The sequence below is a fragment of the Phascolarctos cinereus genome, unplaced genomic scaffold (genome assembly GCF_003287225.1).
Source record: "Phascolarctos cinereus isolate Bilbo 61053 unplaced genomic scaffold, phaCin_HiC Scaffold_4;HRSCAF=312, whole genome shotgun sequence".
Classification (NCBI taxonomy): Eukaryota; Metazoa; Chordata; class Mammalia; order Diprotodontia; family Phascolarctidae; genus Phascolarctos; species Phascolarctos cinereus.
Window position 1 is genome coordinate 208,426,683 of NW_027555847.1, and position 14,967 is coordinate 208,441,649.

Consider the following 14,967-nt stretch of genomic DNA (forward strand, 5'->3'; position numbering starts at 1 on the left):
TGTTAAAATCAAAGGCTGGTCGACTACTTATGGATGTTGTCAAGGGGACTCCTAGGCTGGATAGCCTTTGAGGTCCCTTTCCACTCAAAAGTTTTGAATGTTAAAATCTCTTGCCCTAAGTTACAAAGCAAGTAAGTGCTGGGGCTGTTGCATTAGGCAACATGCTAGTTTCTCCAGTTTGAATGTGACTTTATTCCTCCTTGCAGAGAGATCCAGCGATAGACCTAGATTGGCTGGCAGACATACCAGAAAGAAGGCAGATTTCTGTTAGGGTAAAATGCCTTCCTAAAGTCTCAGCTGCTTCTTGGGTGGGTGGCAGAGGGGTTACTTCAGTACTAACAGGAATTTTCTCATTTCTGTAGAGCTCTAGAATGACTGGACAGTTAGTATTACCAAGAAACAACAGTTCTGTTAGGGTAAGATAATTAAAGCCCTAGCGCAGTTAAAGGAAATGGCCAGCTTGAAAGCCCAGCTATATTCACTCCTGATTCATTCTGATCCATCGTTCAGTGTGTGAACTTTGGGGAGTTTGGTACAGGTACTAGATACAGTCAACTTGGCATGGTGTCTTATGACAAAAGTAGATTGGGTGATGTGAACCTCAATTTATTTATTACAGTCTGCTCTAAGAAAGAGACAAAACGAGATTAGGATGTGTATGTCTATGGTTTAATTCTCTCAAGCTAGCTTGACATGCATTGCATTGAAGTTACAGTCCAAAACGGGGCTCCCCTAAGGGGGCCAGGTCAGAACTGGCTCAATTTGGGATTTTGGGATACAGAGTTATATGCCCTTAGAAGAGTAGGTGTTCCCAAGGGATGCCAATCAACCATGACTGGTCAATATACTGGGATCAAAATTAATAAAAATATTAAAATGAAGGTCTTTGAGTACATGACCCAGGTCACTCAATCTTGGTCAACAGGGTTGTCATCACCCACCATCTGGGCAAAAGAAATACTGTCCCTAGTCTTGGGAATCTGTCTCCACCTGAACCTGAGTAGGATAAAATCAGGCCTGGGTTTGGAGCTTGACCAAGATAAGAATATTCAATGCAATGTCATTATCAGAAATGTCCTTCTGAAGAACTTTGGACAAAAGGCTGTGGGGTGGGGGAGGGTGTAGGGGGAGCTCTGAAAGAGCCAAGAGACACAGATTACCTAGAGAAATAATTTTTCACATTCCTCCATCTGATTCTAATGAGAGGTGTAACCTTCTCAATGAATCACTGACTGATATGGTCAACACTTCATCAAGGGGTTTTGGGGACGTATAACAATATGGGAGAGGGGAGGGAGAAAGTGATTGACCCATTGACAAATCAAGGGAGCTGTCCCCAGAGTAATTAAATAACATAGGGGAAAAAGTAAACAATAAATTGTCCATTTAAGGAGCTAAGAAGTCTCATCTCACACAACTGTCTGGGAGAGACACCCTCTGATGAAGTTTTCTGGTCTGAGTACTGTTCAAGCAGTGTCCAGCAGACTGTCTTCTTGTAGAGACCCTCTTCCTTGTGTTCACTCTCCTACAAGATTGATCTTAACACAATTTTAAATTACCTTGCCATAATTAGGTCAAATAATAAAAGTTAACTCAACCCTTATGTCTCTATTATTATAAATTCAAAATTGGAGCCTTGGCCAATTGTTATGTTTAAGAAACTCAAATTAAAAAACATGAAAATTAGAACCCAGTTTTTATATTTCACATTCATTTAAATTTAGAACCTAGTTTTCAGTTTTATTTTTCACATTCATTGCCCCATTAGGAGGGTGAGATTCCACTAAGAAATTAATAATAGAACACTTTTATAAAAAGATGGACTCCAATACATACATAATACATGGGGTGATCAATTTTAAAACAGTACATATCAATAAAACAATTCCAACTTCTGGTCATGTTCAAATAAATAACCCTTAATTAAAGTGGATTCTTCCTTTAAGGCATTTACAAGATAGGCCACAAGCCATTCTTCTTTTAACATTACTTAACTGTAACAAACTGAGACAGGTAAGATATTAACTAAGTTAACAGAATAATATCCTGGTTTTACAAGCCCTTGGCCTAATTGTCCCCATACCATTATGAGGAATTAAAGGACCCTAACTTATACAGGAATATACTAGTAACAAATGTCAAGGCTAAATACTTAATTCTAAAGTTCTAGGCCAAATGGCTCAATCTTATACTTGCATCTTACTATAATAACCTCAGATGTTCCAGCATCAATCTACTATTTAATATGTTTAATATTGTGCTTATAAAACTTTTGATTATAGAAAAAAGCAATAATTAATTATTAAATACAATAGAGAAATATTCGCTTTTTACATGACTATTTAGAAGGTCAGGGAAAAGGGAAGTCCTCTTACACAGAGTCAAAGGTTAGGTATGTTGAGGGGAATTCCCATGCATCTTAGAAGGCTCCTAGAACTAGAGCAGGAAGCAGCAGGTTAAGCTAGCAGGTCCATTCAAGCACTCATTGACCACCAGAAACAGGTTGGACAGGGGAAGATGATGTGTCCTCCTGAGGGGGCAAGTGGCACTAGAATTTTGTTCATGGCTGTGGAGAATTATATGGAGCATAGAATGGGGTCCAGGCCATCTCCTTTCTCCCCCAAACCCTTAGTCTGGGCACTTAGGCATGGCTGAGGGAGGAACAGAGAAGGTACCTAAGGGGCACAAGGCCTAGACCCTGACGTGCCAATTTGGCTACCCAAGGCAAGTAGCAAAGAAAGATCCAAATTGCAAAAGGGGCTGGGGCTTTTTTGACCCTAAACAGGGTACCCCAGAGTAGGTGGGCCAAGGGCCATTATAGTCCTCCACTTGCTAAGACTATATTGGCCTTCATGTTATAATAGGAATGCGAAAGTTATTAAAAGTATGTTTCCTTCAAGGAATCCTGTAATTTCATTAAAAGACAAAAGGGATTAGGACTTTATACCAATTCACCCCAAATTAATGAAATGTTACTGCATCATCCTTGGCCTGGTTATTCCTGCCTTTACAATACAATATATTCATCTGCTTTATCTCTTCTCAGGGATTTCTAGGTATAAAATTTGTATTTACTGGAGAGGGGTACAAAAGACAGATGATAGTTCCAATGAATTTACAGTTTGAGTCAAAAAGACCAACTCAATAAGCCAGTTAACATCTGTTTAGCAGCACCTATGTGCTAAGCCATGGGAATTCTAAGAAAGACAAAAGACAGTCCTTGCACTGGAGGAGCTCAATCTAATGGGGGAGAATATACGCAAACAACTATTATGTACAAATACACTATATACTGGATAAAGAATAATATGTTGATATTATACAACACTATACACGTATTTTATGTGTTTCTCAAGTGACTAATCCAAGGCCTCATAGAGTCGTTTATTTCTTTTCCCTTGAGAATCTACAGATGAAATGCTAGGTCATGTGTCATAGGAGAGAATATTGTAGACAAGATTTGATTCAGGCCAATCTAGTTTTTCTGGTTTGGAATTGAAACATAATGACACATTCATAAACTATATGGCCATCATCCTGAGAAGCAACTCCTGTAGAAAAGAGGTCAGCCAACCCTACCAGCTTCCAATTAACTGCTACTCACTGGGCAAGTAAGCCAACAGGGCCCCTTGGAATAGACTAACAAGGCAGCATATTCCAGGCAAGTCAAACTACCACTACTGCCTTGACTACCATCTCCCTTCAGAAGCCAAGAGATTAGCAGTGTCTCACTGGCCATTAGACTTGTTTTCAGGCTAGCCCCCATAGCCATCTTTGGGGTAGGAATCATTGTGGAGAAAGGGCTCAATTTCCCTATCACCACCAGCAACAGCTGCCAACCAGCTGCCACCAATAGCCCTAAGGATAACCTCATCTCCCAGACCAAACTCACAGATCTTATCCTTATCCTGGGAAGTAACTCCTTTGGAAAAGGGGCCAGCCTTCCCCACCAACTTATCAACCAACTGCAACTCACAGGGTAGATATGGGGTCCAGGCCATCTCCTTTTTCACCTAAACTCTTAGTCTGGGCAGGTAGGCATGGCGGAGGGAAGAATAGAGAAGGTACCTAAGGGGCACAAGGCCTAGACCCTGATATGCCAATTTGGCTACCCAAGGAAAGTAGCAAAGAAAGATCCAAATTGCAAAGGAACTGGGGCTCTTTTGACCCTAAACAGGGTACCCCAGAATAGGTGGGCCAAGGGCCATTATAGTCCTCCACTTGCTAAGACTATATTGGCCTTCATGTTATAATAGAGACCCTGATTAACTTTAAGCATCAGGGTATCAACAGGGAAAGACAGGAGGCAATATGTGCCAGACAGGTCAAATCATCACCATCATCATCACCATCACCATCACCATCTCCCATTTGATCCTAATGAAGTCAGCTTAGGACTTTGAACTCAAGAGCTTTTGAAATAGTAATGCTTCCAGCTCAGCATCACGTTAATTTTAATATCAAATTCCTTCCCACGCTGCCATCATCTCTCTTCCTAAGGAGCCAGGAAATCATCATCTGTGTCACCAAATTCTGACAACTATGACAAATATTGTAAACTAGATTCATACTAATGAATGCAAATGAAAGGTCAAGGTATATCAAGATTTAATCATTGAGACAGATAATTTTTTTAGATTTTTAAATCCTCTTTTACTAAAAACAGTTAAACACTCAGCACTGATATATACACTGACAAGTAATGGCTCTTCAGATCCTTGCACGTGGGGATACAACCAAGTTAATAACAACAGACTGCACAGGAAGGAAAATTCCAAAAAGCTCATGTAGGATTTATGAAAAAGTGGACCTCAGTATATTTAAGACCATTTTGGATGTCATAACTAAGGGTTACAAATGTCCCTTAAATCATTAGTACTATAAAGCCTAGTCAGCCACTTTTAGGTTCTAAACTGGCCTTGACGTAATATTCAAGTAACATCCACAGACCACCTACCCTGAGGCCTACTTTCTGGACCTTACCTTTAGTTTGATTGCTGTCAATTAGGCTTTCTCAATGTAGGAGTGTGATTTCAGGCTCATTTAACCCCACTTAGGCTATCAGATTATCTGAAAAATGGTAATAATAATATTTACGCTGTCTACCTCACAAAGCTATTATGTAAATATGAGCTGTTACTTTTAATAGTATAAGACTACTGAATCCTCTTACCAGTATAATAGGAACTATTGAATTATGGTCCCTGAGATGTTTGGAAGATATTTATGATAATGTCCTCTCCTTACAGTATCTTTCCTGATTTTTTCTTTTTTTGGGGGGGGGTTTGGGCAGTGAAAATAGCACTTAAAGGGCAGCTAGGTGGTGCAGTGGATAGAGTACCGGCCCTGAAGTCAGGAGGACCTGAGTTCAAATCCGGCCTCAGACCAAACACTTGACACTTAACCAGTTGTGTGACCCTGGGCAAGTCACTTAACCCCAATTGCCTTAAAAAAATAAAAAGAAAAAAGAAAATAGCACTTAAGAAGTAGTGAATATAAATAATGCATCAGGAGGAAGGGGCTAAGCTCTCCTCTTCTCCACAAAACTGATAGTATTGTGACATCCTTATTTGTTATTCTCTTTTCAGAATCAAAATTCTGTGTTTATGGAAGAACATTTTAACCATGGTGAGTAATTGAACTACCAGACTGTCATAAATAAGGTATTAGCTATATACTTCCAAGGACAACTATGAGTCGTATGTGACTCTAAGGTCATTTGCACAGGGGAAAGTCACATGACCTTCCTAGACTTCAGTTTCTTCAGTAAAATGAGGAGGTTAAACTAGATGACTTCTGAGGTCCCTTAGGGAAGGAAGCAAGGTGGCACAGTGGATAGAATACTAGGCCTGAAGTCATAAAGACTCATCTTCCTGAGTTCAAATCTGGCCCTCAGACACTTAGTAGCTGTGTGACCCTGGGAAGTCACTTAACCCTGTTTGCCTCAATTTTCTCTTCTGCAAAATGAGCTGGAGAAGGAAATGGCAAACCATTCCAATATCTTTGCCAAGAAAACCCCAAATGAAGTCACAAAGAGTCAGATGTGACTGAAACTACTGAACAACAACTACATCATGGTCCCTTCCAGTTCTAAATTTATAATTTTCTTTCCTTTGCCTCATTTCTTTGGGATAGTACCATGTATGAATTTCAAGTGACTTGGTTCTAGGAGCCAAAGAAGGGAGTTTTCATTTTTCATTTTCAAGGGCAGAAAAATAGGAGAGAAGGTAGGCCCAAGAAATGGTTTGAGTCGAGGTGGTCAAATCCTTGGGTTTCAGTTCAGAATTGATGGCTTCACCCAGACTTTCTCATCAGCCTTTTGTCTTAGTCCTTATTATTGTGAGTGATAGATTAATGTTATTTTCACTTGGTACCTACAAATTAACAAAAATGATAAAAAAAAACCTTAGAAACAGTACTGAGAGGATTATGGGAAGAATTGGTCTAGTTGTCCTGGAAAACAATTTGTAATTATGGAAGACACTGGACTGTTAGTAACCTTTGGTCCTAGCCCTTCCACTACTGGGCATAAGCCCCAAGGAGATCAGTGACAGAAATATAGGGATAGGTATGGTCACTGGACTTATGATTTCAATGGTATAGGGAAGTACCAAATGAAGAAGCTCCCTCTACCAATGAAGGTCAGCACCTTCTCTACTACTTATAGTCTTAGAATTGCATACAGCACTGAGACATTAGGAGAGATGCCCAGGATCATGTAGCCAGTATAAGTTAGGGGCAAGACTTTAAATTAGATCTTCCTGGCTTCACAGCTAGCTCTCTATCCACTATGCTATGCTGCCTCGGAAAAAAAAAAGTCACTATACATCTCAATAGTCCTGAAATAAATTAAATTCATTAGTGGAGGAAAAAAGGCATCTTTAATTGAAATAATTAGGGTCACCAGCATGTGTCACCCATATCTAAGTATGTGCATGTCCAACAAGAAAACTTTACAGAAGAGGTTTTTATACTTTGAGGAGGAAAAAAAGGGAGGGGGAGTGTCATATTGGGAGAAGGGCCTGGTCATGGGGCATTTAGCAATCTGGAGTAAGAAAACATACCTCATCCTGGTTGTTTTACCCTTTATGTCTATGGTGAGTCTAACTCTAGTTCCCTAGAGTGGAGCCTGGTTGAAAATAAGTAACCTCAAGAGCAGGCATGCAATGACTTGCCTAGGTTTGTTCAAAGAGAGGGGCTTTCTTATTGTCAGTATGACCTTTTGACAGAGAAATGAATATTACATTCCTGTTACATCCATACAAACAAATAAATGTTCACAGCAGCACTTTTGAGGTAGGAAAAAAAAACCTGAAAGAAAATAGGTACTCATCTTATTGAAGACTGGCTGAACAAATTATGGTTATTAATATAATGGAGTTTTATTATACCATAAGAAATAAAAATATGAGAAATGTAGAGAAACATGGAGAGACTTGTATAAGGTGATGCTGAGTGAAGAAAGAGAACATTATATACAATGATTACAAAAACAAACAATAGTACTAAAAAGCAGTTGAACTCTGATGAATGAGTGACTTTGGTCCTGGATAACTAAACAGGAAGCACACTTCCTCTCAGTCTAGCAATCAAGATCATTTCTGTCAAGAGCCATCAGAAATGGATCGAATCACAATGTCAGACACTGCCCTAGTGTTCGTTGGCTTTCCTTAAATGTTTTTCTTTGTTACTGTTCACATAGTGGGGAAGGGAAAAGCAATTTAGGAAAAACAAGTGTGGTGCAAAAGCAAAAGGTAGCAATAAAACTTTAAAAAAGAAAAACGAATTTATGGTACTTTTGTTAAACCCAGATACAAGACAACACACTGGAATAACAGATGAAGATTCTTCTGAAGCCTTAAGGCTTGCCATGATGGCTAAACAACAGTCAGTAATGGAGAGATGAGGGAAGTATAAAAATTTTTACAATTCACACCCTGGGCTTCCTGCCAGAAGAAACATATCAACCACTTGCTGGAAGTATTCATGTCGGAAAGTTGGGATTGTCAGCAATGCGAATACCAAATTAAAATTGGAAAGTTCTATGCAGTTTCTTCTGATTCTTTGTTCACTTTTAACTGAGACAGAGCATGTTTTTGGTTTTCTAATAAAGACTATTGTCATATTTAAACTTGTACTTTAGAACAAATGATAAAACAACTTAAAAATTATATATCTGGGCCTCAAAATGTCAGTGAAAACTGTTAACCTGAATTTTAATGAAAAGAGTCAATACAACAAAATGGAAGTCTTTAATTGGGGCAAGTAAGTTGCAGCCCAAGGAGCCATGCAGCAAGTGCTGGGGTACCCCAGGAGGAGGACTGGGAACAGTGTTATATAAACCAGAAGGCAAGTACTAAGGCAGAAAGAATGACTAGGTTGCAGGTGGGATGGGTTTCACCAGATACATTGTTTTGCATAACAAGCAAAAGTCCATAAAGAAAGGCTGGGAATCTTGGGATGAGGGAGAGTTGGGGAGATTTACAAATAATCAGAGCCCCAGGCAATTCATTGGCCAGGGAACCAAAACCAGGTCAGGTCCAGTTAGTTCTCAGTCACTGTATTTGTATATAATTATCAATTACTGGTCTTTGGAAGGCCCAATTTTTGTTTCTCCCTCCAGGGAAAGTAATTCCCTGCCCCTACTCCCACCTGCAACACACACACACAAACATACCAATCACAGGCCTCCTATAGCCTAGGCACAGAGGAGACTATAGCAAAAGTAAGTCTAGGGGGCAGCTAAATGGCCCTGGAGTCAGGAGTGTTTGCTATATCATGAATTCCATGAAGCCATTGTTAAATCAGGAAGACGCTTTATTAATGACCTGGGAAGGTGGGGCTTCCCACATGTGTGGATAGATGCACACCTTTTTATTCCCTATTCCCCATTCGAATTTCCTTCCCATTTTCCCATTGGCTGGGTACTATAGAGGTTACAGCCTATCATATCCCCATATGAGTCTCCACCCCTAATTACATCTCCCACTCCCCACAATTTGGCCACCCTGCGCCTTATTTGGGTATACTCACATCCCTTCTGCTTGGGATACTGATGTGTTAATCTATACCTAAACTCAGAACCAGTTTTCACTGGTCTGTCCATTCACCCACCAACTCCACTTTATGGCTTTCTTTTGTTCAACTTCCACCTAGTCCCCAGACTGCACTCCTGTGGAAATGAAAACCAGACATTTCCCACACTTCCTCCCAGTCCAAACTGACTCCAATGTTGTCACACGGGCATTCAACCACTGATTGAGTGATGGATGTGCAGAAGCAACATTCCCAACCACATTGTCCACAAGGAGGACCTGAGTTCAAATCTAGTCTCAGACCAGATACTTGACACTAGCTTTGTGCCCCTGGGCCAGTCACTTAATCCCACTTGCCTTGCCAAAAAAAAAAGTCTGGGTCCTCCTGTAGTTTACACTCTGAGAGGGGAAAGAACATAGTATGTCTATAGGCAAAAAACAACAAATACAAAGTAAGCTTGTGGGAGAAGACACCAGCAGCTAGAAAAGTAGGAGGGGACCTGAAGAGGCCCTCATGCAGAAAGTGACACCAGTCTCATCTTTTCTCCAGCCTTTGGGAGTGGTGTTCCTTCTTCCCACAGAGGGAAAATTATATCTTTTCTTTCCAAGGTGCTGAAACAGAAACATAATACCCACTCTATGCCTATTCAATTAAGATGAAGTCCAAGCCATTCAAGGGTATTACAAAGGTCAGCAAATTGGAAAGGTAGCTCAGATTTACAGAAAATGTTATCTACATTAATCATGTACAACTGTCCAAGTGGGCATTCATCTTAATAAGGTGGTTGGTATAAAGCTAACACTGGGCAAAGAGTGAAAAAATAATCTTTGAACACAAAACCATATCTCACGTGATAAAATAATAACAACAATAATAATGTTGAGGTTCAGAGGCACCACAAAACATTGTCTTGAAAGAATTTTCTCAGGCTATCTCCAAATCAAGTAAAGGCATTTATTCCTCACAACACAACACTCCAAGCAGGCTCCTCTGCCTTTAAAGAGAGATGTGGCTTAAGGTAGACACCAGATTAAGGGAGAAGCCCCCTAGCCATGAGGGGCTAGGGATTCTTATAGAGGAAAGTCTGCCCTGGGTAAGGAGATGAGGTAACCAGGGACACTGAGGCAAAGAGGCAGGGGTAGTTCAGAGTTTTAGAGCATTATCAATGCAAATCATTATTCCCTTGTTAAGCCCCATGAACAGAGGAGCCCAGGGGCCTCACTTAGTTTTGGTATTTCTTTCTTTGACCAATCTACTTGAATCTTATTGTCTCCTAAAGTGGCTTTAAGTGGTACTTGAGATAATGAACTTCTCATTGACCAGTCTATTTGAATCTCTCTCAATTATAACTGCCACTTATTTAGTGCCTACCCTGTACCAGAGGTGATAGATGATTAATTGGACTTCTTTTTTATTTCAATCAGTATTAATCAGTTTGATATGAATGATAGGGATGGTGATTATAAGTTCTATTAGGCCCCAGAGCTATAAACTGCAGATTGTAAAATTCACTTGCTTAATCTCAGGAAGCTAACTAGAGGACCTCTACCTTTATTTTTCATTGTTATGGTAACCAAGCCCAGCATGTGGGAAGTGATTCAATTACATGGAAAGTCCCCCAACTATTTTTGGTGCCCCTATCTCCCTTTTCATCCCTCTAATGCCCAACATGGGGAGATGACTGTGAACACTTGACCATACAAGTGGCCTTGGTTGCTGGCTTGAAGCCTACCTTTCTACCAGCCCATAGGTGTACTCATGAGGACCTCTGGAAAGGTTTGTCAAGGTCTGCTCATTTACCTCTTTGTCAACCAATGTATTTTGTGTAGACCTTCCTGGAGGGTCAAGGGCAAGGTCTATCAACCAATTGTTGATGTTTAGGGGTACTGAGACCCCAAAATCACGACATGCAGGTCCTGCCCAAATGAATTCAACCCAAACCAAAGACAGGGTTTATTAGAACATCAATGGGGGGAAGGGGTAAGTGAGATTTAAAGAATCCGTCATATTGGCCCGACTCTTAAGGAATCTAAGTATTTGTATGGCTAGTGCAAGTGGGCCAGATCTTTAAAATCTGAGCACCTTAATAGAAGTCAGAGAGACCTTATATACAGAAAGACTGTGGGAGGGATCTAGGAGTGGCTAAGTGGTTTGGGGTGACTGGAGGAGGGGTCTAAGAAGGATCTAGATGGGAGCGGCCAGTAAGCTGGGGTGACTGTGAGGTAACAGAACGCCAGGGATCTGGACTACCTGGCTAAGGGAGAATGGAGCCTAGAGAGGATTAAGGGTGGGAAGTGGGGGTGATGGGGTTGGAATCTGGATCCCAAAAAGGAAAAACACTGGACTTTTCCTTGGCCACATGGTCCAGGTCCCTGGCATTCTATTACCTCACAGTCCCTAAAGATTACTTGGCCATTCCTAGATCCCTCCCATAGTCTTTCTGTATATAAGGTCCATCTTGTCTCTGTTAAGGTGCTCAGATTCTTAAAATATAGCCAATAGCTCACTAATGTTCAGACTCCTTAATAGTCTGCCCAATATGACCGATGTTCTAATAAACCTTGTCTTTGGCTGAAAGAAGGCTTGGGTTGAACTCTTTTGAGCAGGACCTACATGTTTGATTTAGGGGTCTCAGCACCCCTAAAGCTCAACATTTTGGTGGCCCCTATGGAGAAGCTGCCTAACCCTAAGTTCTTTCTCCAGCCAAGACTGGAAGACATATAAGCCTTCCCTCCTTCTTTCTTGCCCTGCAGTTGGGGTCACTCTGCAAGCACCTAGGAAGGCTTGGAGGTGCTTTTCGGGCAGACAGTTACGAGGCTGTCTCGAACTCAGCTTGATGCTCTCAGGCTCTGGGTCCACTGGTTCAGCTTGAGGCCATAGACCTGGGTACACCTTCCACAGCATAGGGGACAAAGACAGATGCCCTATCCAGAAGCCTATGCCCAATTCTGTCAGTTGTCTCAGTGTTGTACAGAGAAATCAGCAAACTAAGACAGAAACCAGGAAACAGATACAGGCCAACAGAACTAAGACAGATACAGGCTGACGGACAGAAACCAGGAACCAGGAACCAGGTATGGGGGTGGTCCCGACGTCTCGGGATGCCCAGGAGATTGAGGCACTAAGAGCTACTGCTGCGTCCAGTACTCATTCTCCACCAGGAAACAGAAGTCTGCAGACACTTACCTCCAGAGGCTTACCAGGTCCAGGATCCACAGGGGCTAAAATGAGGTACAGTCAGAGTCGGGGAGGGAAGATATTTTTCAGTTCTGAATTTCGGGGCCCTGGAACATCTTCAGAGGCCAGCTCCCCTAAAAGTCAGAACAGAGCAATTCCCCCTTCCCGAGGCCGAAGTCCTCCCCAGGTGGGTCTCTGCAGTGACACTACTGTCACAGCAATCTCGCTGGGGCCTCCAAATATTGTACAGAGAAATCAGTGAGCAAGACCCAGACATAATTTGAAATGTGGATTTATTAGTGCGCGGCTGCAAGGGGTACATACCCAAATCGAGCAGCCCCAATCAGGGGCAGAGGTTGAGTTTATAAAGGCAGAGACCACAGAGGAAATGGTCAGTGGTTGCGTAAGCGGGAAGTTACAGGAGCCAAACAAGAGATTGGTTAATCCTGCCTTTGGGATCATATAAGGATCATGGAATAAGACTGGGGAGGGTATCTTTCTTGGTGGGTTTTCTAAGGCGGGAACTCCTACTTCCGTGAAGAAGGGCATACAAGGTGAAGGTCAGAAAACAAAATGGAGTTCAGCACATGGAGTTCTGTACTTCATTAGCACTAGGGAATTGGGAAAACTTCAGGTGCTTTTTGATTACCTGAGGCTTACTTACTCCCTTCCCTCTACACCCCAGAATCCTCCTTTATGGAGGTGACAGGGAAAAGTTTGAACAGCTAAAAACATCTTAGCAGATTCTGGAGGTTTTTGATCTATCATTAAGGAGTTTTGAAACTCCTCCTTACAACCTTGGTCATTCACTTCTCCCACTCCCTTCCCTAGAGTCAAGAGGGTATCTGTTAATCCTTCTCATAGGAGAAGAGAGTTTCACCCTCCCCACCTCTGAATTTGCTCTCCCCTACCTGGCAAAAGGAAGGAGGGGGGAGGGGCAGAAACTACAGCATGGGCCCCACTGGCAGTAGCCTTGAGCCCTGGGGCAACCCTTGCCTGGAAGCATCACCCAGGTTCAGCACATCCTGCTCAAGGTAAAGAAGCTAGCCTCCAAACTTGGGTAAGCATGCTCTTTTTAAAGTGTAGTTTTGAGGCAGCTATGTGGCAAAGTGGATAGAGCACAGCCCTGGATTCAGGAGGACCTGAGTCCAAATCCGGCCTCAGACACACATAACACTTACTAGCTGTGTGACCCTGGGCAACTCACTTAACCCCACTGCCTAGCCAAAAAAACAAAAACAAAAAGTTGTAGTTTTAACTATTAATGATGAAATGTTGATTCTCTGTGTAAAGTAATTTGGAAATACATTTAACAAAACTGAAGTCACCTGATTGGTAATGGATTTGTTTTAAGTTTCAAATTGGTGAACTTTTTGTATCATTTATGTCAAGCAACTTTTCATAATTTGGTTACCGATAAAATAATTTTGACTATTGTTGGTTGTTGTTTTAATGTGTAAACTTGCCAAAAAGTTTGTTTGGGTTTTGTCTTGCTAAGAATTTGCAAGTATATAGAAATAATCTTTAACAATTGGCTTCTTACACCAGGATAAATTTAAATTTGAGATGTAAATCCTGGAAAAGTTTTTCCTAAACTGTGATTAGTGAAACTTGCTGTTTGAGGTAAAAGCTCATGGGATTTTATTTTGAGTTGTCTGATGGATCATAATCCACTGATAATCAATAATCCATCATCTGAGAGAAATGCCACAAGCTACTGAGAGAATGTGATACTGGTGGGAAGTCAGTATCAGGAAAAGCTGAGAGGACAATTTTAGCCTCAGTCTTAGACAGGATCCTTTTGCCTCAGTTTCCCTATTATGTTCCTCCGAAAAGGAATGTCACCCACCTGGCTATTCCTGAGTCTGGCTATGAGGTGGATTTAATACTGCATGGTTGGAAAATGGAATTATCTGAATCCAAACAGAGCTAAGGATGTTTTATCCTGTCATATCTGGGCCCTGCAGTCTTTTCTGTCAGATTTGTGTCTTCCAGACTATAAGACATTCACCTAAAGTTGTTAGCAAACAGCGGATACCAGCCAATGTCCCCCCCATTGTTCCCTGGATGCAGCCTGTGCTCAGTTCCAGTCAACCTCCTCTTTGGGACCCCCTCAAAGCAAGGACAGCTCTATGCCCCTTGCCAGCAGGAAGCAGTTTCAGGAGCCAAGACCTTTGCCCCTTACCCCAAAAGAATTTGAGTCCCATTTGTTTGAGGGGGGAATGATGGGTTTGGGATCTGGACCCCAAAAAGGAAAAACCCTGGACTTTCCCTTGGCCACATGGTCCAGGTCCCTGGCATTCTATTACCTCACAGTCCCTGAAGACTACTGGGCCACTGCTAGATCTCTCCTACAGTCTATTTCTATATAAGGTCCATTTTGTCTCTATTAAGGTGCTCAGATTCTTAAAATATAGCCAATAGCTCACTAATGTTCAGACTCCTTAAGGTCCCAGCACCCCTAAACCTAAACGGGAGGGGGGCATAGGGAAGTAAGACAATGGAGGGCTAGGCTAGGTTAAGGGTAACTGAGAATTAGGAGATTGGGCATAGCTGATAATGAAAGGCCAGTTGATAGGATTATAGCCTCAGGCAAATTGCCAGAGATTTGGCCATGTGGGAAAATCCAGGGCTTTTCCTTTTTGGGGTCCAGATCCAAAAGACTTGGTCTTTTCCTTTTAGGAGTTCAGATCCCATCCCCATCACAATGATATTCTGTAACTTCAGTCTGTTTGTTTGGGTATCAAGAAATGT

The 14,967-nt window shown here is 41.6% G+C and overlaps 2 protein-coding genes across 3 annotated transcripts in view; one reads left to right on the forward strand and one right to left on the reverse strand.

Moving 5' to 3' along the window:
• The window catches only part of TMC5 (transmembrane channel like 5), a 104,229-nt gene extending 96,242 nt beyond the window's left edge, over positions 1-7,987 (forward strand). The window contains exons 22-23 of the mRNA XM_020965266.2: positions 5,589-5,628; positions 7,812-7,987. Coding sequence (XP_020820925.1) covers positions 5,589-5,628; positions 7,812-7,906 — 135 coding nt within the window. The 3' untranslated portion in view covers positions 7,907-7,987. The remainder of the gene's footprint in view (positions 1-5,588; positions 5,629-7,811) is intronic.
• GDE1 (glycerophosphodiester phosphodiesterase 1) overlaps positions 1-14,967 on the reverse strand; it is a 116,557-nt gene that overhangs the window by 64,159 nt on the left and 37,431 nt on the right. The window lies entirely within an intron of this gene.